The sequence below is a fragment of the Psittacula echo genome (assembly GCF_963264785.1).
Source record: "Psittacula echo genome assembly, chromosome: 1".
NCBI lineage: Eukaryota > Metazoa > Chordata > Aves > Psittaciformes > Psittacidae > Psittacula > Psittacula echo.
Genome location: NC_137735.1, coordinates 57,570,598 through 57,597,290, shown reverse-complemented (window position 1 = coordinate 57,597,290; position 26,693 = coordinate 57,570,598). Strand labels below are relative to the sequence as shown.

At 38.4% G+C, this 26,693-nt stretch overlaps 1 protein-coding gene across 1 annotated transcript; it reads right to left on the bottom strand.

The window, feature by feature from the left end:
* Positions 1-13,777: 13,777 nt before the first annotated feature.
* LRIT3 (leucine rich repeat, Ig-like and transmembrane domains 3) lies at positions 13,778-26,008 on the bottom strand (the record flags this gene model as incomplete). Its single annotated transcript, XM_080632713.1, has 4 exons — positions 13,778-14,880; positions 15,830-16,135; positions 24,199-24,677; positions 25,893-26,008. The coding sequence occupies 4 exons, from the start codon at positions 26,006-26,008 to the stop codon at positions 13,778-13,780; spliced, it is 2,004 nt and encodes a 667-aa protein (XP_080488839.1).
* Between the last annotated feature and the right edge of the window lie 685 nt (positions 26,009-26,693).

The window sequence follows — 26,693 nt, the reverse complement described above, 5'->3', positions numbered from 1 at the left end:
ATTTACTGAAGTCTGATCTTGGGGTCAGTGTGGGAATGGTTGACTCTGATCACAATACTTTCTCTGACATGACACTGCTTGATTCAGTACTGCTAACATAATTTAAGCAGGTTGAGCCTGCATTGTGTATAATCTTGACAAAAGGGACATTATGCAATATTAAATTGCCTGTCAGAGCAGGGGGAGGCACAGCATGAGAGGAGTGGTATATTCCAGTGATCTCAGAAAGCCAGGAATGCCTGAAATCTCCTCCCAAAGTATGATGGCCATTCTGTTTTCGTTCTCAAGCATGTCACTTATTGTTCTCTTCAACAATTTAACATAATATTTGTCTGGCAGGATGTTGTAATTTAATTTATTAGTAAAATTAATTAAAGAGCAGGGCTTTGAATCATGAAAGCTTTATGAAAACCAAGTCTTATTGTAAATAATCTCTTTCCAGTTGTCTCAATTCCTTTCAGAGCAGCAATTATGACAAAAAGTCACTGCATTTTTTTTTGGTAGTTTGAGACCCATGTACTTTCTGCTAAGGTTACAATTTTTCCTACTGTAATCTGATCTTAAGGAAAAGACAAAAAAAGTCCGTGTTAAAACCATACTGTTAATTATAACCAATATCCTCTTTTTAAAGCAGTTTTAAGTTTAACATTTTGACAGGCATCTTTTACCAGCTGCTGTACAGTGAATACTATTTCATCAGCTAGACCACTCTGGAATCCACAGAAGGATCAAGAAAGAAAGTTAAATACGCTCTCTCTTATATCCAGACAGTCAGAACAAGAGCAAAACATTCTAGGGAAGCCACGTAACACATTACTGACTTATGACATTTATCAATGTTAGATGACTACATTAGGCCTCTATGTTAGCAGATATAAAGGAGTAGTTAAATAGCATGTTGAAACAGTCATTTGGCTCTCTGAAATGGAGATAAAAGTGAAGATAAAGCAAGTCATTTGTTAGCATGAATAAAGTCTATGCAGCTTGCTACATGAGAACGTTTAAGAAAGGATCTTGGTAACAGGTATGGCATTACTTCACTATCAAAGTCAAAAACGTAGCCTCCTCATGGTTTGGTTTTTTTTTTGCTGTGTTTCCATTCCAGGGATAGTTCTGTTTCACCCACAGCAGAATTATTTCTAGTTCACATAGTACAACAGCCACTCTAACAGATCTCTGAGAACAAAGGCACTGGCTGAAATTTGATTTCACTGATTTTCAGGCTTGCTGAGCACCCACCATTTCACTGATACCAGTAAGATATTAGGACTTTAAATATCAGTCCATAGGTTCTTATTTTGAGTCCACTTATCACAGGTATTGCTATTTTTATTCTTTTTATCCCACAAGTTCTGGGCTGGGAAGATGAGTAATTAAAATTACTTTATCAGTCAACTTTTGCCTCTACATTGCAGATCTTTTCAGATGGTGCTTCTTGTGACCATGATGTGCCTTCAAAAATAAACACCAGGGAACATTTTATGGTTTTGTTTTACAACTGGCTCTGTGGAGCAGAATCACTGCATTTACCAATCAAATTCACTTCGTCAGATTAACCCCATTTCACCTAGTTCTATCACACCTCAGAGGCAGAATCAAACAAGATGGACAATAAGTAGGAGTGGAAGTAGAAACACGCATTGCTATAGTCAGCTTTCCACAGCAAATGCACCTGAGATGAACTCAAAAGACTAGAATTACCAGAGATGTTGCCAGCACCTGGTACCAAGCTCCTGTGAGCAGACTGCAGGATGCTCCCAGCTGCTGCCAAACTCAGACACTCTCAAGGAGGTGAAGACTGCCTGAGCATGCTGCAAGCCACATTCTTTCCATGGAAATTTAACATTTTGCTGTATGTGGCCACGCAGCTGGTGCATGAGGGATTTGGCAGTGGATTGGTGGGCAACCAAGAGCAGGTGTAACGAAATATATTTCTAACTGCCAGGAATGTTCACTTCCCTACAATTTGCAGCACAGATTCAAGAGATCTTGAGACGCAAATATGCCCTAATGGATAAATATTTGAACTTTGAGAATTTCCTGAAGAATTTGCCTAGAGCCTGCTAAAAATAAGCTTGCACTGGAAGTGCAAGGTTTGATATGTTGTCATTTACCATGTGAGATAATATTACAGGCAGTGTGCAAATCTAAAGCAAAACACTATATGGTTGTCAGACCCTACCCACAGTGGCCATAAGAGTCCTGTATGTGGATTTCTTATACCATATGAGGAAGCAGTTGGTACAGAAAGCAGCAAGTGATCAGCAAAGGGCTCTGCCATGGAGGAGGCAGTTTGACCTGACACCACCTCAGAGAGAGCCTCACAGCTGCAGGCACTGCAGTGCCAGGGCCTATCACAGACCCAAATGCCTCTGTGAGCATGATATCCCAGAACTTGGCATCCAAACCCTGCAGCTACCAAACACACCCTGCTTGAGGCCACAGCTGTCAGTTCTCTATCCAGACAAGGACAAGGAGAGAAGAGCAGTGCGGAAAAAGGCAGGCGTATTAAGTACAAGCAATAGCCCACATTATATTTAACTTCTAGATAATGGTTCTGCATACCTCAAAGCTTCAGCCAGATTCTGTATTGCTGGTGGAAATGTGAATACAGAGGCTTCAGCTCAGACTCAAGTGACAGAGATGATTTCATAAAAGGGAGAAGCAGCTCTTCACAGTAGTCCCTTTGCCTCTGGAGCCCTGTACAACACTACTGCACTACAGGAATCCCCTGAGATTACCCATAGGGATCAGAATTAGTATTATTCTCATGGTGTTTTTGAAGAAAATGAAACAACCTAACAAAGGATTGCTCTCAGGGGCTGATGAAGCAAGTATTAAGCACTGGGCTAAGCATTAAAGACCAAGGAAAATCATTTTGCAACAGAACAGCATGCAAGAGATTGTAACCAACAAACAAACAGCAAGCAAAGCGGTCATTAACTATCACATATGTTCTTACAAAATGTCCACTCAGCTGCACAGCAACAAGAAATGTCTGCCTAGCTGAAGAGTGACCAAACAGATTCCTGAAAGATATAGCGATCCCCCTTATAGTTGCCAGTATGCATTGGGTGGCATAGCTTTTGCCTTACACTAGGCTGTCAACTTGCAAACCAGGAAAAGCAATAGTGAAATCAAGCACAGTTAGACTTTGTAACTTAAAATGTCTATGGATGCACAGACAGATTCTCTAACCATATACACAGCATACTAAAAGATTCCTTCATTTCATTTACATTGCTGCCAGAGGCTTCCTGCGTGATCTTGTCATTCTGTGTGAGATATGTGCACCTCACTATTCATCTTTTAGAATAAAAGGGATCAACAGTTCCCTCTTGCATGAAGGTTGCATAAAGTAGACTGAGATCCTCGTATGTAAAGTGGTATTAGGAATTGCAGAATGTTAATTTATTACTGATAAGATCATACTAAGAGAACAAATTAGGCCACAAAATAGAAGGAAAAGGAGAAAATTAATTTGTGTTACTATATTAGTTGCATCAGAAATAATAATTAAAAAAACCACAGAAAAACTAAATAAAAATGTAGCAAAGCACTGAAAACTTTTAAACATGTTTGTTACTCTCAGAATGCAAGGTAAGTTTATTTCTACACAGAAAAGTGCAGTAAAAGTACACTTCTTTCAAAGGAAATATGTTAATGTTTATACTATGTCTCTACCAAAAATCATTACACTATATTATTGAAGCTTTTATTTTTCAAAGTGCAAACTAATCCTATTAGTGCTAGGAGATTAAATGTACCGAAGCCTTCTGTGGCTTTACTAGACCTATCACACGACATCAGCAGGAACTGACCAGCTAGCTTAACATAGTATAAGAGAGCATTTCTGAGACTCATTGCTTTATACACTATATAAAAAAAAGTGTTTCACACTCTCAACTTATCGAATTGAAACCACAACAATAACCAACACAGTAGCTAATCCAAAATCACCATCTGTGAGATGCACCCCAATCTATTATAGTATCATTATTAAAATTAGAGTACCTCAAGGCCATTCTGTATAATATTACAATCCTGTTGCATTTAAGATCAACTGGGCATCAGGACAAAATTGTAAACAGGAGAACCCACCCAGATCCTTCTCAGCAATGCCCATGGGAGAGGGTTTGGTATACTTCTTGGGCAGTGCTTTGAAAATTAGCCATAGATGCCCAGTTTTCCAAAATGAAACAAGACTCTAGTAAGGGGAGAGGCGCATGGGAAATCTATTCTGAGAGTTTGCATGTGTTTCCCAATGCTAAAGAAACCTCTCCGTTTGCGTATATGCGTTTGACTGCCTTATTTAGAGCTGGGTTGGCAGGTGAAGCAGAATGTGTCATAAGAAGAAACCAAAATACCTACAATATCTGTGCCAAATCATAAAATTCTGATATCATCTATATACCTCCAGAGAGACTTACAGAAAGACCTACCTTATGTATGCTGGCATAGAAGTCAAAGAAACTCATTCCTGCATACATTCTCAATGCTCACAGCCGCTCATCGTTGCAAAACATGTGGACGAAGGGTGGGGACTCTCCTCAAATGTTGCTGGATCATAGTTTCTTCTTCACGTTCCAAGACTAAATACTCAGAGTGACAGCTCTCTGCTGCCAGACACGAAGAGGAAACTGATCCTGAGCACACTGAAGCCAATATCAAACTCCTATTTAATGCATTATAAACATTGGACTAGGCCTTTTTTATGTCTTAACCATCAACACAGTTATAAATAAGTACATTTATTTTTTCTCTCACAGAAGTAAATAGGGATCAGGTCCTTGGATAAGACAACAGCTTTATCGTGTGCTCTCCAGGGGCAACTTCAATGTTTTTTAAACCAGTAAAACTTTACTTAGGCCTGATACCCTGAAATAGACAAATATTAAAAAATATTTTTAATATTCAAAAAAATATTAGTAAAAGCAAAGGCAAAAGAATAGAACAGTCTTATTAAAGCTTCAGGATATGTTTTTCATGCTATGGACTTTCACACCTGTCCCAAAGACAAGTTGCCTTGCATAAGCATACGAAATGGACGTTTCTTTTCTCAATCTTAAACCTAAGAGAGCATCCAGCAGCAAATATTAACTAGCAATTGACAACATTCCTTTTCCTCTACTGAAAATAAGAGTAGTTCACTACTACACAACAAAGCAATTATACCTTCAGAAATTATCAAGTATTAAAAATTCTTCAAGTCATAGTGGTCTGTGGATCAAGTATTCAGTTTCTACTTTTGGCATATATATATCATATCTGTCATAGTATATATCATAAAATAACGCTTTTGTCATATGATGAAGAACAATCTATTATGTGCAGAACAATTTAAAAGAGTAAAGCATTATAAGTATTTAAGGCTGAATGGTTTGTCTGTACTGCTGCATAGCAGTTGAGAACTCTAGTTACAGCTAAGAACTTTTGTTACAGCTGCACCCACAATTAATAAATGACAACATTCATAGTTCACACCACACCATTTTTACCAGGGCCCATCAGATTAAACACATTTTTTAATATGGACAAACGTACAGACAAGAAAAGACTGCCATATCTTAGCTTCACAAGTTTAATAAGGATCAATTTACCATGAAAAATTGCCTCCAAAGTTGTCAGGATTTCTCCTGACCAATCAACTGGACTATTCCTAGAAGTAAAAACAAGTCTTTCTGATGCAGCAAAGCTCTTGGCAATCAGTGCTTAGAGAAAGTGGTTAGGGCTTGTTGTAATACTCTTGAGATTGGAGTGCTGAACTCAAAGCAATTGCTTTTCTGTGACCAGCTGAATTGCACAGTTACTGAAAAGCAGGATTTCCATAAAACTAGAAAAAGTAGTCAGCCAACACCAAAGAAGGAAATGGTATGCTACCTTCTGAATGGCAGTCACTGTACCTGTCTGAAGCCTTACCACTTAGGCAGGGCATATGCTAAGCTCTGTAAGTGGCAACTTTATGGCAGCTGGCAGGGCTGTCTCTGCTGACCTTGAAGATGGTGGAACTGCCATGAAACTGCTGAACATAAGCAAAAAGCTCCCCCCTAAAAACAACATAGTTTTGGTCTGTCTGTGGTCATCAGTGGTTACTTATACACACCAGGTTCATACAGTGATGAAAGGAAGCCATTCAGCTGCATCTCCATGTGCTCTTTTATCATGCTGAAAATCTCAGTCATCTATGATCTCCTTAATAAACAGTTGGTCATCTGTAGAGATGCTCCTGGCATAATATACTTTTGAGATAGATTTAAAAGATATTGGTAAGGGGAACTTCCCCTTACTGTTGGTATTTTATGAATACCACAAGTGGTTTACACTCTACCTGTCACGTCTTTGAAGTTATAAAGATGTAGAAGCATCTTCTGAATCTCTCCCATGCCCCAGCCTCTAAACCAGACACTCTCGCTATTTGTCATACTTATTCTTGGCATCTGAAAGCTGCCTGAAATCATGTGTGACAGGATTCATCCCACTGTAACTGGAGTACCACTCCACTAAGTCTTGAGCTACTGACATTTGCTGAAATGGCTGTGGGCTTAGAAACATCGTCAAATGCCAGTTCCCAGAATGTGGTCAATAAATTATTTACAGCATCTTTTCAAAACCCATTCCTACGTTTTATCCCCAGCCCACACAAGGTCGGCATCACACAGCTCATAAAAAGCGTGGCCTTTTGTGGAATTTACTCCAAATATTCATCAGTGGCAGAAATCTCATAATTTCAGATATATTTTTAGGTGGTGACATTTGACTTCAGCTTCCTTCAGGCCTCTTCCCCTGCCCTTTTGATGAATCACAAGTTATTTGTATTGTAATGGGCTTTCTATAGTTAAAGTTTTGTCAATTCATTCTGCCCAGAACTTCCTACAACCGCAAAAGATCAAAAATATATACAAGGGGTGTTTTGACTAAAACAGATCCTATTGAAGTATATCATCATAGTTTATTATTCTCTTCTGTTTCAGTAAGACTGAAAAATTATTCAGGCAGTGCTGTCCAAGTTCACTGCAGCTATCTTTCTATCTGGCAGTTATCAAATATTGTGCTAGCTTTTCGCACTTAGCATGTGCCCCTTCTCATTTTTACAGGTCAGTTATTCTCCCTTGATGGCAAAGGTGCTGGTCACAGAGCTCCTTGCCTGTGTGGCCTCATCAGACTCAGAAAGCCAGTTTTTTCTTTCCTTCAGACTAAGTCTAGGATTTCCCCTTCCACATGTCTTGTTACAAAGCAGTCACCCCAACTCCTGAATTAATATTAAATAAAATGAATAAGCCATGAACAAGAACACAGTCTTTTTTCCCCCAGACCAGGTTTCTGTTAACTCTACTGAAAATCTGTCCTGGATCAATGGATTCGAACTTGTTGAATTATTGTAACTTATGGTAACTCACTATTATTCCTCCTTGCAGTCCTTGCCCATGATGTTATAAGCCAAAAGACCGGTAAAAGATTTTTCCACTTAGGGAAAAAACTACTCTTCAGCAGCGTGATTTTATTCTTTACTTAATTTTACTTTGGTGTTTCTTGTAGGAATTTCTCCTTTGCTACTCATGCATTGCCCTTAACCACAGCCTTTCTCCTTATTTAGAATCTGTGTTCAATCAGGTTACCAATGTAATGCTGTCTTCCGAGGCAGACTTGCACATAGTTATGATAAAAATTCTTGTTTCATGTGCCAGCCACCAAATACCATTTATATATTCTGCTTTACTGAAAGCCATTCCAAATGTCTATCTGCTGGTTCTGGGCCTTTCCAGCCTTTTAGGAAAACAAATAAATAAATAATTTAAATGTTTTTACTTTTTTTAGCATCATTTTTGACTGATCAACCCTTAAAAGAATTTTCATGACCATTTTTCTATAAGAAGGTTTGTAAACTTTAAGAACCACCATTTTTCTCTCCTATCGTTCAATCCAGACTTTCTATGTGACTCTTCAGCAGTAAGAAACTCAAAACTTCATAATCTTGTGGCAGGCTGAACTTCAGTCTGTACCAATTCATATTCAGGCAATCTCTTGAGCTAAGTCATTGTTAAAGAGACAAGAAAATGTCACTTTTTTCTATCAGTAAACAAGTAACTTTCTTAGTTACCTCTTCTCATGAGGTCTCTGTTAGAGTTTCAAAGAAATAGTTTGTATAGATATTGAATATAATGTCCATTCATTCATTGCTCCTGACCAGAACAAAGACAGTTATTTTTCTGGCTTGTGAAAAACGTGGCTTGTATTTTTTCTGCTGATGATGACCCTATCCAAAGGGAATGTCTGGTCCTCTGTCAAAGAGTAAATAATGCTCAAGCAAGTAAGGAAGAAATAAGAGTAGAACTTTTGTACACAAAAACGTGCCTCTGTCATTCTAGAGAGATTCTTTTCTAACGCTGAGAAATAATTTGGAGTAATCTTCTACTAAAATATTATGCTCAGATTTTACACTGAACTCAGAATGATTGGCACAGAACTCCAGGAATTGAGTGTTTTGTGTATATTGATGCAATGCAGACATGACTGCAAACACAATTGCAAGGTGCAAGTGATCCCCAGCTATGAAGTCTGAGTCCCAGAAAAAGCAGGAGTGTTTCAATTCCTGTTTGCACGCTCCTGCTTCAGCAGGGAGGAAATCATTCCACCATGTCACTTTTATATTATAGAACAAGGAATAACAAGTACTTTTCTTTTCTAAACAAGTGATAAACCAGAATGGGTCATGCAAGACCTGAGAGCATGCTCTGGAAAAATACCTACAGGTAACGTCATTTATGTGTAATCTGAAGCTAACGGTACAGTACAGGGTCAGTCTAATACAGAAGAAGTCTCTATCCAAAGTCAAATAAGGATAAAATTTAAATGACAAAAAAGGATTAAAGTAACATTAAAAGAGAAAGTAATATTGTTCTGAATTTAATTTGCCATGCTGTATAGCTGGTTGCTTACCATACTCTTACATTGGGTTCCTTTTCCCCTCTGAGATTTAACTTCCACATGATCTTACACACAAGGGACTGGGCTATGAAACAAAAAATGTAATTGGTAAGATTTATCTTGGGGTGCTCAAACATTTCGCCAAATCTTAGCAGCATAAAATTCAAGACACATGACGCAGAAGTCGATCCGATCAGCCCATGGCATTAGACTTCAGCGTCACTAATTAAATCAGATTCTTACAAAAAAGGTACTTATGGGTATTGGACTTAATTTTCTTTTTCTTTGACAAAGGTGTAATTGTTTTAGAGACTGGAAAATATTACAAAGCAGACTATATATATAATTTCATTCCTGTTTTTCAAAACAATGGCAAACTGGAAAGTATAAGTGAGAAAGAATTAAGCAGGAACATGTTTTGGAGATTTGTCTATGAATTTACTTTTTGAAGGATTAGAGAAAGTGCTGTTTGAGGACTCTAGAGTTTTCCTACAACTGCATGTCTAAATGAATGAAAAGACTAAAAATATATAAATAAAAACCCATTTGTGTAGTTGCCTGAACAAGTAACCCATTGAATTTAAATTATAATTGCACTGAACCTACTAGTAATTGTCATTTTGGATTGTTCTTGCTTTCTATCTAGCCTGGTAGCATGTCTCAAGTACCAGCAGCCCATACCAGAGGCCTCAGAAGAAACTACTTGAACTCTGAGTCAACACTGGAAGACTCTATTCCTCACCTCAATACACACATATATTAAGCTCCTTTCTTCTATATTAAGAGAGAAGAGAATGCATTCCATTTTAGATTTTTTTCAGACATGAAGTATTTCACCAGGTCCCCTCTCAGTCACCTTAGCTTCATACAAAAAAACCAAAACCCCCAGACCACTACCAAATTCCTTTGACTCTTCCGTAAAAAGATGTGCCAAATACATGATTATTCATAGCACTTTAGAGAAAGTATTTTCTTGTCAGAGCATCTTATATCCAAAATATAGTAATTCACACATTGTCAGTAAACTCGTACTCCACTATTATGAGGTTAAAGTTATAGCTGTTTGTAAAGTCAGCTCATTTCAGTACTCTCTTAACCCAATGAAGTACCTTTCAAAAATACCAGATCTTAAATTAGACCAAATATATTTGAAATACATACCTGACAGGTACTACTGAACTTGCTGCAATAATTGGAGAAGCTTCACATTCTTTTCTAAATGCAAGGTCAGTACGTTATTCTATAAAAAAGTAGAAACTCAGAAAAAAGTGCACCTTTTTTACTTAGGTTTTGAGAAAAACTGTATCATAGTTGCTTTCTGCCTTATTGATTGAAAAATTCCCATCCTGAACACTGATGAATAGTGCACACACCTTTGTGATAAGAATTCTCTGCTTGCTACAGGCTGTTTCAGGCTGAATATTTCAACTTGATTTTGCAGCTGTTTAACCAGGGAGCCTTTCAGATTTATAAGAAATAGTTTATAAAAATTATACATTAATCATGCCTCCAGTCTGATGTGAATTTCTATCTTCTGAAATGCAGAGGAAGATTTTTTCGGTGATTTAAAAAGAAAAGAAAAAGCACCGATTATATTCAAAACTCTTAATTTTCAACAAAGGAGAGTGCTAGCCTGGAGCTGCTGTGGCTGACTGTAACACCTAGAGCAATGCAATGAATTCTGTGAAAGAAGGCATCCTGGGCAGCATGTTTCCAGCCTACACCCAGTTAGATAATTAAAAAAAGCTTCGTATTGAAACCCCATCATCTGTGCTCATGAAGGAAATGCAAGGTGGTCCTGCCTCCCAGCCACATATCTAACAAATTGGTTGTTTTACAAGAAAATCATAGATCACAATGGACTACTGTAGTATATCATGCCTCGGTTTCACACTCTAGCCAGAATTGCTGCTGATGCATATCCCTCTTTCTTGCAATAAGTGCATAAACTGCTCACTCTCCCTTTTTCAGTTTATAGGCAATGTTTTTTGAAAAGCTCTCCCAGCTTCCACTGGGACACAGGCAGGCTTGAAGACCAGCTTCAAGTACATTCTTCAAATTCCCCTAGTGCCTTTGTTTCACACTCCAGTTTTATAGCTGCCCCCACCTTGTCAAAACTGGGCATGTATAGAGCTCCACTCATTGAAATAAGCTGGCAGCGTCTTCATTCAACCTTTTATTCAACTGTGAATAAAATAACCTTCATTCAACTGTGTGTAGACACTCCAGGCCCCTTGCCATGTACATAACAGAACTACAGGCAAAAGACTTTGTGGAACACAGTCCCAGCATTCTCTAGGATATTACTCTTCCTAAGTTTCTCAGCCTTCTTTTTGCATTTTCCCTCATTTCTTCTCAGATTTCCTCTAGTCCCCACAGCTCCACTCATCACATTGTCTAAAGCTATAAATATGAAAGGGTCAGGCAGACACACTGTCACGTATAAAAACAATCCTTTATTTTCACATCAAAACAGCTTCTATTTTAATTACTTCTTTGAAAAGGTAGTGAGTTTAAAATGTCCTTAGTTTACCTTCTTAGATATAGCCCAACTCAGAACAGTTTTGTTACTACAGACATTTTCATGGTATGCACACAAGAGTTTTCTTTCTTAATCCCCCACCTGAGAAAAGTATGAGAATCTGATGATAGTGCAAAGAATAGGAAGTCCACTGTGAGCACTGACAAGGACTAAAACAGATGCGTGGATGCCTAAAGTTTGGCTTAGTGAGTGCACATTGAAGCCAGGATTGTGGTTAACCGTGAGAAGTGCTGAGGCTCACTAAAGCTTTAAGTAAAAATGAGGCCTATTTGCAATTCACCTCACACTACTCACTTATTTCATTAACCATACAGTTTTGACACACTTATTGTGGGTAATGTATAAAAAGAGGGCTAACATTTTTTGTGAAATGCTGGATGACTTGAGCTAACAAAGTGCAAAATGTATGAAAGGCGATGCATAAACATTGGTTAAATCCTCCCCAACCTCTGCTACCAGGCAAGCATATATTATAGCATTCACTGTTCATAGTGATTGATTCAGTACTGCATTTCAGAAAACATTATATAAATGGACTATGGGTAACAAAATCTATCTCATAATGATTCTATCACTAATATTAACAAGATACAGTACAAAAATTTGCATCTCTTTACCAAAAGTAGTTCTTCAGCTTTTTAATTAAACCAGTCCTGGGTGATGCAGGGCACATATATTTATTGTGTGATTTGGCCTTTGCACCAAATCCTTTTGAAATTCTCCAGCAGATTTGCTGGCTTGACATGAGGTACAGATGCATGTCTGTGTTATATAACTCTTTTTGACTCAAGAACTGTGGAAAAAATAATGTATCTCATGTTTACTTGAAAGAACATTTATACTACGTTTTGGTTTTGATATACTGATAGCACATGGGGTCATAGAGAGTAATTTCTAATGTTACGACATGCTGATTCCCCACAAGGATTAGTCAAACCAAAAGGTTTTATTCACATTTGTAAGTGAGCTCTCACAAATGAGGTTTGCACCACCTCACTCCTATGTATTGATGTACCATCTACAAGCCAGGTGATGGCACTTGTGAACTCCAGATTGAAACCTGAAATCAAATATTCTTCACAAATTAAAAAATAAATGTTAAAACAATTCCTCTCACTAAGGACAAACACGGCGTTTTTAATTGGAAACACCTTTAGCAGCAACCAGTGGCTACTGGCTATAATATCTATATGGAAAAGAGAAGGCAAATGTTGCCACGCTTCAGATCCAGCTAAAACTTTAGTTTATCGTAACCTGCTTGTCAGATGAACCTCGGGTTTGACACAAGAAAAATCTGCTTTTCCCCAAAAAATCCCAAATTCCAACAAAAACTACCAAATTAAAACTTTTCCAGCCAGAAATCAGAAACCATTTTTACTGCAATTAAAATTATTCATAGAAAAAGAAGAAAGATTACCTTTTAACCACACATACTTGCAACACAGAAAGGAACACCAAGCTTAATTCTAAAAGCGCATGTAAGTGAGCTAATTTTGTGCTTTTGAACATCTCACCTGCTTCCTTACTACAGCTCCCATGGTCTCAAATACTCAATCTATTATTCGTGACTGTTGAGCATCATCATGTAGATGGAGATTTTTCAGTGTGTTCATTTTCTGCCATAAGTTTATGTCAGAAGTTTTTTGACAAAATGCTTCTCTCTTGCCAACCTATACTTTACAAGAGAAGCTCTCCAGCATTCCAGCAGGCAGAGTTTAATCTTACACTAGTGATTAGTGATTTTCTGTAGAGAGACTTCTGAAAATGAGGTATACACACGTATGCATCCAAGTAAATTCTAAGGCTGAAATTTTGCAATGAGATCATTTGATGTAAATTAACATTATTAATATCTGCTATGGCTCCCAGAGTTACTCATAATGATATCTTGCCTGAGCTTCAGAATACTAAAGAAGCTCCTTTGTTTTTTATGAATGTTGTGATTAATGTTTGATACAGGCAACTAGCACATCATACAGTAAAACAAGAGAAAAGAAAACAGAATGGTGTTTTAATGAAAACAAAAAATAGATGATCTTCAACCAGGCAACCATTTCATGTTGTATTTTTCTTTTGAAGAACATCATTCCTTCACATCCAAAGTAACAAATGTAAAAAAAGAAAATAATCAGGCAACATTTTTCTTCTATTCTCCTTCCTACCCACCACCCTACTCATCCAGGAGACTGCATTACATCACATAACAGATTCTGACCACCACCTAACACCAACCTGCTTCCAGATGCATTCTCATCATTTTGGATTAATTTTACCTATTTTACATACCATCTCCTCCACCCTCACCCATGTTCAACAGAGATACTCAGACCTGGAGCCCTCACTTTTGAAGGTCATTTGAGAATCCATGCTTGACCTAGAACAGAGGAGAAGCCTTTCTGACTCATCTGTGTACCTTCGTGCCCAGAGCTGCTCTCCTGCACATACTGTTCGAGGTTTCAGAGAGAGTGTTTCAAATTTCACATAGGACTCTCTTGCGAGGTCAGCTTCCTTCGCAGTTTTTGGTTTCATACGAAGTTTTAAAAGTTTGTAGAGTAAGAAAAATATCGCAGGTAAAACAACCACACATGCTGCACTGCTGGCCAATATCAGAATTGAAAACTGAGAGGCGCTTTCATCATTTAACCTATCAGTGGAGAAAATAATGCACTGCTCTTTTGTAGGTGGCACTCCTTTGGGTGAGACACATGCCATATATTGAGTACTAGGCTGCAAACCATCAATTGTGACTTTGTTTTTGCTAGAATCAGTGCTCAGAGGCAACATATCTTTCTCACCATACTTTGAGTATAACACAGTCACTGCAGAGCTGCTTGTGGCATTGACAGTTTTCCAAGTTAAGGTCACTCTTTCATCAGTTTCAGTGATCACTCTTAGGTTCTTTACAGTGACATTTTGCTCAGCCATACTTGCTGCATTCAATGAAGTCTCCTCACCTTTCTTCCTTATCTCCGCAGTCTGCTTTGGCTCCTCACTTTTCTTGCTTGTGTCCCCAGTCTGCTTTTTGATTCCATTTGTCACTGCCTTTGAATTTTTCTTTCCATCAGACATGGGCCTGTATTGCTTCTTGTCAGTAAACCTGATGCTCGTTGATATTTCAGTGCTAACCAGTGCTGTGGTGGCTGGTATGGTGGGAAGAGGTGTGGTTGTCCTCTCAGGTTCCTGCTTCGATTCATCCTGAGTGGTATTCTGTCTCTGTGCCTCTTGTTTCCTTCCATACTTTTGTGGTGACACAGTTGTAGTAACTACACCAATCACTGTGACAGTGACAGCAGCTTCTGCCATTCCTGCTAAGTTCTTGGCTTTACATCTGTATTCTCCTGCATCCTTGTACGAAATCCCTGTCAAGCTCATTATGGACCATCTGACACCCTCTCCAGGTGTTTCTTGAATTACTACAGGAAAATGCAAAGAGTAAAACATTATAAAAAAGGCAGGTAAAGAGAAAGGAAACATTACTAGACTACTTCTTCCCTTAACTCTGCCAGGAAGAATCACATGTATCAAACTTAAGAAAAAAAACCAAGCCACACACACAAACTATGGAAGTCCCTGCCATACTATATTATTGTAGAAAAGTGCTCAGCTTCGGTCAAAATGGAATTGAATATGTGGAGGGCTTAGAATAGAATTTGCAGTTTCGCTGAGTAAAACAAAACTGCATGAAAAGAAATCAAATGTCTTAAATCTGCTATGTGACTAGGAATTACAAGTCTCACTGACTTGAAGTGACACTGAACACACTACCCATTTAAAACATTTTTTTGAAATTACCTTTGTCTTAAGATATTTCAGTAATTCGGATTATTGCCTTCTTCAGACTGGTGATTTAAGATAACTGTGAACTACTTGGAATAACAATAGTAGTAAACTTTTTTTTATATTTAAGTTACCGCGTAAATATCTATCACAGTAGAATTATATCAAGTATTCAAAATGGGTGTTGCAAATAAACAGCAAACATTTGCAAATAACATAGAAAATTCTGTCCCCCTTTTACTCAGCTCTGGTGAGGCTAATGTGTTCAGTTTTGGGCCCTTCACTACAAGAAAGACACTGAGGTGCTGGACCACACACAACAGTCCCAACCTCCCTTTTCCTTTACACTTGCCCTGTTTCACCTATTTCCCCCCTTCATGCACATTGTTCTTATTACAGAACACATCCAGAATCAGAACAGTCTTGTTGGACCTGTTCAGACCAAACCTCAACAAAGAATTTCCTAACAGCAGTTGATGGCTACAATTGCCAGCTTGGTGCAATATCTGGTCCTTTGTTACTCATTATAATGATCTCAAAGCACAAGAAACCCTTTCCTATGTCCTATAAAAAGAGGAATTATACCTGTATAGTTCACTGGTATATTGTCTGATCTAGTCCAAGTAAGCTGCGGTGTTGGGTACCCAGTCGCATCACAGCGTAGCAGAACGTTGCTTCCCAGTGGGGAAGTGATCTTTGTCGCCGACGTCATTACAGACGGTTTAAGACACTGCTCTAACTCAGCTCTCTGGAACAAGATTCCTGCCAGGCTCTCAGGTCCACTACATGAAACCAATGGATCAAGAAGTACAACTGAGTTGTCCACAATTTTGGAAAATTCAATTAGCTTTGAAATGCGACAATCACAAAACCATGGGTTGTCCTGCAAACCTGAAGCAGGGAGGGAAGAGGGGAAAGAAAGAAAGAAAAAATAATGCTGTCAAGCAATATATGAATATTGTGATTACAATAAGATGCATGCCTACCACCAAGTACAAGCAAGGAGAACCATGGGCCTATTCTGAGTTTCAATTTGGGTTTTTCCATTTGGCTGATGGGTGGGGGAGATTTTGCAGAGGTGAAGAAGAACAGCGTGAATGTTTATTAAGCTAAACTTTTTCTTCACAGAAGTTTACAGAAGTATAATAGATACAGGCACTACCTTTGTTTTGTTTTGATATTTATCTAGGAAAAAAACACATTGAAAAGATGTCTTAAGCCTGATATATTTTCACCTGCCTGTGCCTTCTGGAATGATAGCTTGTCAAGGCTATTGCATCTCATCACTCTCCTGTGCTCTGAGTCCTTCTTTGGGCTCTTACAATTTGATCTTCTCAGACCCTTTTTTCAATGCTTGCAGAGAAGATAATGGTTTAAGGTGTTATAGCTTTACACCAACATCTCTGTCCCTTGAAAAAAAAAATAAAGGCTAAGAAGAAAAAGCTTTAGGTCAATAAAATTCTTATCTGGCTCTGAACTGTACCAATATTCTTAGAAATCCAACTTCAATTTAGGACAACCTCTGAAATACACTCAAAAAGAATAGCAGAAGAGTAGAAAACGGGAAGGACCTTGAAAAAGCTGATGACTACAATGCTTTTATAATGGCACGCAAGAACACTATCTCTTCTGTTAGAGGCTATAACATTTGCTTCTTGATTCAAAAGTCTTTATTTGGGAGGCTTCTCTCTCTTGGTGAACTTACTATGGTGAAAAAGAGTAGCCATTTCTGAGGCATATAAATTTAAATCCTCAGCTGGTATTGACTACTCCACTACGTTGACCTTCACAGAGCAACAGCAGCTTCACCAGGTAAAACACAACATAGCGTATCACTCATGAGTTCAAATATTTTCCCAGTGGACTTTTACATTCGGGCATACCTTTTTCTTTTTTTTTTTTTTTCCCAAGTATTAACATTAAGGAGAACTTACAGTCTGAAATAAGGGACGGTGCCCAAGAACTCCTTGCTATTGAAATTACTGACAAATGCAACAGACTGGTCATATCAATTAAACCAATGTTAAAAGAAAAATAGAACTGAAACATTTTTATTGTGTATTTTTAGGAATTATAAAAACAGCTAATGAAAAAATTCTGCTTTTTTTTTCCTGGATGAAACCTGTAGAGGAAAGAATACACGAATAATTAACTACTGCTGCCTTTTATCACCTGATCAAGATTAGGTTATTTTAAGCACAATGACAGTGATTGGTTAAAACTGTGGTAAACCCCAATTAATCCCTGCTCTTTAAAACAAGACTTGACCTGAAGAGATTCCGTAACTTTGACATCACAATCCAATTTCACCCCTTGCAGACAGAAGGGATTTTACATCTATTTGCTACTTACTGCTTGCTGGAACAGAGAAGGAGAAATCAAGGAAACTCTATCAGCAACTGCTCGTCATAAAAGAAAAAAATAAAAAATAAAAGAAGAAAGAAAAACAAAACAAAACCAAAAAGCACCCTCCAAAATATATTTTTTTTTCCCTGTGAACTTCACACCTATACTCACAAGCAAAAGAGATACCATCCAAATGTTTTCCACATGTCTGGGCATCAACTGCTTGTGGTTGATATAAAAATTCTGCCAATTAAACGCATGTAACTATTTGTGCTCATCTTTTAAATTAGGGAAGCTTTAGTTTGTAGTTAGAGACAATATTCCTCAGTTTGGGGTTTTTTTGCATTCTCACTTGCTTATAAGGTGTCAATTCTTCCCACTGTAGTAAGAAAGAGACTGTATGAGTATTTGAAAATTAAATTCCCCTGAGGTGTAAGGGGGAAGACTGGATCCCCTTGAAATCAGCCCTCAACTACCAGAGTTACTCCATAGCAAAGTGCTGCTAAAATGTAAGTGAACTCCCAGCATAACCTCTCTGCTGCCCAGAGGACAGAAGCATGGAGCAGCTGTGCTACAAGTAGGAGGCAGGGCAGGTGCTCTAGGTCCACAGCATTAATCAGGATAGATTTGCAGCATCAGTAAGGGCTCCCATCCCACATACCAGGCAGCAGATTCTCCCTTACATTAAATGTTACTGAAAATATTTTTTCTGCAATGATTCCTCATCCTACAAGATTTACTGCACAAAAGGATGGGTTTTATTATTGTTTCTAACACCACTATCAGCAGTCAAAGGCCTTTCAAATAGAATCATTTAGGATGGAAAAGACTTTTCAGATTGAATCCAACCATAAACCTGACAATGCCAAGTTCATCACTGAACCACGTCCCTAAGTGCCACAACTACACGTCTTTTAAACACCCAAAGGGAGAGCAACTCAACCACTTCCCTGGGCAGCCTGCTCCTGTCCCTGACAATCCTTTAAGTGAAGAAATTTTTCCTAATGTATATAAATACATGACCTTCATATTCTCCCAGTGTCCTAAAGAAGACCCAAAGTTGTTAACAATAAGTGTCAAAAAATTACAAAATTGAAACAATGATGAAGCAAAGATGCATAGTCCTTAGACTGGATGAGTGTTTAGTTCAGTCCAGGACACAGGTTTGACCATCTCAGATCATTCCAAAAGCCTGGTTTCAGCTTCAGATGAGGGCTGTAGTCACAGAAGACTGTACTTCCGTGCTTTAGTGCAAAGAAAGAGTTACTTCAGTTATTCACCTTATCTCCCCCATCCATTATGCTTCCCAGTGGAACTGGCTAAATAAACAGGACTCATAAAAATAAATATAATATATACAGCTATAGGAGTTCCTTCCTTGCCTCCACGGCTCATTCTATTTATCTGTGTCTTGGCAATATGTGACAGTATCCACATTATCTTTAGTAAACTCGCACAGCCACTGTAAGTCATCAAGTCATGTGAATTTCCAAAACGGAAAAATGAAAACATTACTGAGTTGGGAGCAAGGAAAAAAAACTGAATTTGATTATACCTCAGCTATTGAAGAAAACATAAATGGAAATATAAACCTAGTTTTCAGACTACAAAGAGCATTCTGAGCTATAACAGCTTGTATTTAAAAGATGATAAAAGTGACAACAAACACATTAAAGAATAAAAGAAATTATTGAAAAAATGGGAAAGAAAAAAAAGGAGGAAAAAGTAAAAGGAGTAAAAAAAAAAAAAAGAAAAAAAGAAACCAGAAAAAATGGGGAGCTTTAAAAAAGGAATAAGATGGAATTCCTGCTGGAAAATAATTTCCTAAGAAGAGAGAATAAAAATAATGCAGTCTCCAATGGCACATGTATCTGATAGAACAGCAAGTCTTTAGAAACCCTGGATTCTTTTCTAGAAATATTAAAGCAGCTTGTTGACCTAAGCACTAACCAAGGCACAATAAACACTGATAAATACTAATGCATTGCAATGTAACCAATGCAGTGTATTTTAACATTCAATAGGGATCATAAACTGCTCTAAAAGCCTTTCTATATTCTAGATTTAGCATATTTTAAACTGAATCTCACACAATTATACATACGTTTGCATGTACAATGCCAAGTACATGTACACATGAGTCTGTGCATGCATATTTTTGCAGTCTTCTCAGTAAAAAGAGTTTCCCCATGCTGTGTCAATATGGACTTTAGCATTTGAAATAGCTGCGAGTGAAATTTCCTTTGTAAATCAGTAACCATTCTCAGGCCCTAACTTGTATAATATACTGCTTTTCAGCTGCTGTAAGATGGCAGTATATTAAACATTCAAGTTCCGGGCTGATGGGAATATTCACCACAGCTTGGGACAACTTACACAAAGCTCTCTTCCAACTGAAGCTACAAGATTTTTGGTCCAAGGTTCCAAAACAGTAAAGCCCACTTCCCGCTCTGTGCCCAGTGTTTCCTATACACAGTAATTGCTAGGGTGTCGTTTCAGGAAAAGAAGCATCTATCCAATGGCTCAGCATAACAGCTGGGAGCCTGATGGACCTGCAGCATTCAAATTTTTGGCACCTCCACATATAACAGAGGCAAGATCTCATCTAACTGCCACTCTATCGAATACTGGATTCCTCTGTTCCTCTCAGCGACCCACTAGATGCAATTTTCCATATGGAAAATGCCACTGCCATCATTCGTGCCAGAAATTTCACTTTGTACAGCAGCCAATGCTCAAACTTAGCTGTGATTTGGATCAAAGTATTAGGCTATAGCTCCAGAGGTACCTGAAAGAGGGCCAGATGAGCTCACACACTGGTCCTTCAGTCATTTCCGCTGCTTAATTGTCAGTTCACTCCACAGCTTTGTTTTGAACTGTTCGAAAGGGCAGTCTCCAAGACAAAGTCATTTGTGGCTCCTGGGGCAATTCACACTTCAGGAATTGCTCCCTGAAAGGCTTATGGATGAGACCACACTAAAGACAGGTCTCTCTATCCCATTCTTCCCCATGATGTAAGTGCAACAGGCTTTGCCCCTCCAAACTATCCTGCATGAGTGTCAGGCATACAACATTCCCTTGCTATTCGGTACCACAAAAAACACAGTTCTATGGGTTGCAATGCAATTCTCAATTACTTCTGGCAGCTTGAACTGAAGAAAACACATCCCCACCTCCACAGTTACTTTTTAGGGTCACTTAAGCATCCCTTAGGGCCCACAGAAAACACAGGGCTAAATCTTACGAAGTGTGGAACAGCCAGTCAGCTTAAAAGAAAGCTGGCCCTAAATTGTGTGGATGACAGCCAGAGTGAGCCATTTGGCCATAGGACCGGGAATCATTCCCTAACTCTCTTTCATTTAGGGTAGCGTCCACACAGAGGAAAATCATATAATGAGAGGTAACAAAAAAAGCCAAGCCACTAAGTACAATTACGAATTGGAATAAAGAGATGCTAACATGCCAGTCCCCTGGCAGAAATAGTATATGGCTCCCCCAAGAACCCTTCAAGTAAACATGGGAAACCTGAGCTTTCTCTTACATGCAACCCTCTTGATGCTCATTCAGGATACTGAAGACAAAATTGCCTCCTGCTGTTAGAAAATACATATGCACAAACACGTGAGTTTGGGCTCTTGCTTTGACAGAACTAAGAGAGAAGCCAGCTCAAGTAGTAACTGCTTACACTAAGTTGAATTGGGCTGCTGTCTTCCTAACTAGACAAAACCAGCATTTATTTACTCTATGTTCCAGCTTCTAGCAGAGCTCTGGTTGTATACCATTCCAGGCAGATACATAGGTTAGGCTGAATGCTCCTACAGAGAACAGCTGGAGCGCACAGGACGCTCTTGAGCATCAAAGTCTGCAATTGTGGCTATTACATTTTAAAGAAACCTTTCTTTTAAAAACCCAAAGGAGTCCAAAGGCAACCAGTAACTATGGTAAAAAGAGGAGGAAGGGTGAAGCCAACGAACAAAACCAACAACAAAAACACACAAAACAAAAAACAAACAAACAAAAAAAAAAGAAATGGTGCGATTAGTTAAGGCAGCAAATGGGGAAGGAAAACATATGGAAGGTTACTTCTATAAGAGATGGTCATTAGTTTTTCTGTATGTTCATCTTATGTAGGACAAGAGGTAATCAGCTTAGTTTGCAGTAAGGGAGATTGAGGTTAGATATTAACAGAAACTTTCTCACTGTCCTCATAGATAAGCACTGGAGGAGGTTACCAGAGAAGCTCTGGAAAGGTCAGGCCACAGGCTTTAAGAACAACACTGATCTAACCAGAACAGTTCAGTTTATCTGGATCTGCATCCCAGCAGGCTACAGGATGGCCTTTTTGAAATCCTACCTGATCACATACCTTTGTGATCCTTATCTCTTGCCTCAGAGGAGGAGAATATCTATGGGTTACATTTCTCCTCCCTTGGGCTTCAGTAATCCTGGTAGAGACAGAAGAGGTGTCAGAAGAACACATCTTTCTCCTGTTCTAAGCTGACATCTCATATGGTTGGAGCATTACAGAGACATCTCAACTCCTAAGTCATCTTTCTAGCCTGATAGTTTCTATCGGCCTGAAAAACAACTGCTTTGTAATGGTCCATCAACAGCAACCTAAGGATGAGCTCCAGGCAGTGAGTGGAAGTGATATAACTACCACTTTGCAAGCTCCAGTAATATAATAAAACTAACAATCAGTGGAGACTAAGTCAGCTTGTCAAAATAAGCTGTGACACAAAAAGCACTGCAATTTTTAATCTCCAGAGAAAGCGGATGTTTTCTTATTCACCATAGAGTTTCTTTCATAGCAAGCACTGTCTGTCTTCACTGGAATGTACTCATCAGAAGGCTATATGATGTCAATGAAAGAAAATTCAGCTAGTAACTCACAGCTTACCTAAGGTATATTTACCCAACACAATGAAAGTACTAACTGCCATTTTACATCCTCAGATCCAAATCTTTAACAACTGCACAGAGCCTACTTCAGCACGTACCATTAAAAAAAAAAGAGAAGCAAGGCACTGTTTGAACCCAGTGTGTGTTCCCCTCTGGAGATCTGTGTTCAAACCCAGCTGTAGTTCATAAATTAAAATGATCCAAACACCACATTTCAAGTCTCTAGAGGACTCAATGTTGGCACAAGAAGGTTTGCCAGGACTAGAGGAGGCTGGCAAACTACCTTCCCACCTTGTCAAGGGGGAAGGGAAAGAGTGTATGGGTTTGGAGCTTTTTGGTATTTTGGATTTCTTGGTTCATTGTTTTGTTTCTTAAGCAGTGAGGGCTTTGTAAGGCAAGAGACCCCCACATGAGATCATCGGGAGAATTAGATCTAGCACAGTTAGCTCCTACTTCACTGCCTTCAGTATGGGGGCAGGGAAAAGAGTACTGAGTTGGATACACTTTTACAGCTTTTTCTTTTAATCCTGAATAGATGAAGATCCTATTAATGCTGCAAACCTCTAGTTACCATGCATGCGTGAAACTCATTCAGCCTACTTGCATCTGTGAAGCTACTTATCTACAATCTCCCCTGAACGAGAGTTTTAAATTGCAGTTTCTGCTGTGAAACAAAGCATCTGAACAAGTGAACACTGAACAGTGGGGATTAGATCAAGAAACTGGAAATACTGGGCAGTACAATGTAGGGCAGATCTTTACCAGTGAGTGTAAAACTGCTGCAGCAGAGAGACACAGCTGGCTTTTCTCCCTTCCATCTGCTACACTACAAAAACATCAAAATATCCACTTATGCATAAACAGTGACAGAAGAGAACACTGTTGATAGAACTTTTCCAGCCATGTTCTGAAACTGCAGAAGAGAATGGGGTTACTTAGAATAAGATAAAGCACAAAGTCACAAACAGAACTGATGTGATGGTATACTGGAAAGATGGAATAAAAGTATGAAGAAAATCAGAGTCTGGCCAAACTATTCCTAAATACGTACCTTAAATACTATAAAAGTACCTTCAATACTATAAAAAGTACTGTGAAGTTGTAGGGATCAGATTCCTATTCTCTCTCTCGTACTACCATGAAAATTGGGGAAAAATTGAGGATTTAATTTAAAGCAATGCAAGGTTAACAGCAGTCACGGGGACAGCAGAGACACCCCCTTTTGAGCCACCAGCACTGCCTGCAGCACTGCGTCTCAGGACATGCTTCACAGAAGCATCAACTCTAGCTACTTGTTTGGCTTGTGAGCCATTGGAAAAAATAGTTGCAAATGGACATGCTTGCAGTTGCCATCACATACGGTGATGAGGGAAATGTCATCCAAAACACAATTTCTGGAAATTCTACATTTCTATGGATATTGAGCACTCCATATGGCCTGTATTCTGGTAGACCAGAATCTCGTAGATTTTTACTTTCATTTTATAACCTTGAGATAACAGCATGCATCAAGATCACTATCTTCATTTTATAGTTTTCCACCAACAAGAAATAAATAAATAAATAAATAACCACTGAGCAAACCAGAGGGCTGACCCGGATAAACTCACTCTCCTGAATCCCAGGCTGGTCCCCTACCTGCTCTCACTTTCAACTTAACATTTAGGTACACTTTAATAAGGAATGAGACAAGCTGCTTAACATACCCAAAATGACTCTCTGAGTCGCTAGACTGTCTGTGCTCTTAGACAGGACAGCTTCTGAGAAGGGGGGCCAAATGTCCATCAAGTCTGATGGCAAAGTGGTTAGCTTGTTGCTGGATATGTCCAGGTAGGTGAGGTTTTTCAGGTACCGGCCAGCATCAGCGGGAATGCTGGTTACTTTATTGTTGTGTAAATCAAGAGTCCGTAGGTTGGGCATCTCTGCCAGTGATTCCCAAGGGAACGTCGAGAGCAGATTACCATCCAGCCGTAGCTCATGCAGTTGTTTCAAGTTATAGAAACTGCTGATATCAATGTTTGCCACGCAGTTGTATGTTACCCACAGGTATTTGAGATCTACTAGGTAGTAAAAGGCTTCAGTTGGAATCCTTCGTATGACAGTTTTCTCTATGCGAAGTTTTACAGTATCCACAGGAACATTTACGGGGATCTCATACATGTCAGGATCATTACAGAGTACAGACCTAGCATCAGGAAAAAAGATCAAAAAAAAAGAGAAAAAGGAGAGAGATATTGACATTTCTTTATCAGAAATTTGTAGTTTAGATTTAAATGCAGATACTATTACTTTCTGCAACACTACTAGAAGAACAAAGAATGTCAGCTCAAGAGCAGTCCTCTGCATTTAAAAATCAAAAAGGAAAATATGGAGTTTCGAAATAGAAAAAGAACACAAAATGCTTTCACGTGAAGTTTAATTTGCTTTATTATAAAGCATACAAGCACCATCCCCTGTCATCTACTCTATTGACAACTGAAAAACAGAAGCCACTGTATAAGGAATAATACACGCATGTATCTCAAGTGGGAACTGCATGGCCATTTGTGTTACTAAAATTCAGAAAATTGGATTACTAATTTCTGGTTTTTTCTGCATGATGAAGATTCAAAGTATTTGTCTGTATTTACCTTTCAGAACAGACTGACAAATGAAAATGTTAACATATTTCTCTAAAGGAGAGCTTTCTAGCCTTCTTTCTGTTGTCTGCATAGAAATTGCCTGCTTTTTAGAGGTGCTAAGATCTTTCTGCTCCCACTGCAGAAACGATCCCACATTTTCAAGAATCAGTTTCCTTCCATTTCTGTGGGATACATTGTTCGCACTCGTCAGCTTTAACATTTCCCTCCCCTCAATAAGACTATATTTAATGTTGTCCCCCTTTTTTCTATATTTTTTCCTTTATTTTACTTTCTCCTCATGCAGCTTTATACTGGGTATATTGTAACAAATAGCTATAAGAAACAGTATCTCCCAAAACTGATATAACAATAACCAGATCATCAGATTTCAAATTAACCTCCACATTACCAAAAAATCATATGATTTTCCTGTAGATTAAAAAAGAAACTACTGTATTTATTTAAACCAGAATTACCTTACAGTAGACAACTAGTTTCTGAAAATAGAAAGGACATTACAATAGTAGGAAAATCATGGAGCAGAAAGCAATAGCCTTCTGCAAAACCTGAAGATTTAAAGTAGCTATTTGCGAAGTACAAAGCCATAATCACCATCTGTTCCTATTCAGGAATGCTTCTAGCTGTACACCACCAGTATAAAAGATGCCTTTACCTCAACTACGCTAGAACCAATTTGCAACGTATGAGAATGTTATTTCCAATTTCTTCATCCCTTTTCCTTATAAATTGCCTTGTATGACAAATAATAAAACATATACCTTGCTCCAGTGCCATCGCTTCTGCCATGGTAAACGCAAGTGCATTGTGAAGGACAAAAACCATGCAGTTCTTCAAAAAAGGTCATTAGGAGGTAGAAATAAACAAATAGATACATGACTTCCCCCCAGCACAACTGATATGGAAAAAATTAAAACTTCATTCCTAGGTACTCATGTGCAGTGTGCTACGAATGTGAATGCAGACATCCATTTAGTAACAGCAGATTACATCAGATTAACTGAGATCTGTAGTTGCTTAACCTTCAAATGTATCCTGAAATGGATCAGTTAAGCCAGTTCATTCTTTATTCTGTCAGAACAACACACTATTTCCAGTCATATCCAGCATGTTTCAAGGCTGTTTTGATATATAGCTTGCAAAGTTAGCATGTAATAAAATGTGTCTTTGCTCCTTCTAAGAGGCAATGCATTAGTTACTGTCCATAAAATGTTCCAAGGTTCCCGAAGGAAATCTAGTTCAGCATGAGGTTATGGCACTTTCTTTAATACTGAAAGTTACAAATTAATGCACTGAAAGTGCATGGCACTTTCTTTAATACTGAAAATTACAAATTAATAGGAAGCCAGAGATAGATTCCAGAGTTCATAAAAAATCCTGTAAAAACAGGCTTCTTTTGACAAAAACAAAACAACACACCCATGTGAATAAGTTACACACTGCAAAGGCAAACTTTATCTTCATGCATACATAATAACAGAAGATATTTATTCTACAATTCTGAGTATCATCAAGAGTGCATATACTAGCATTCATAAATAGATGTATACACAGTCATCTTT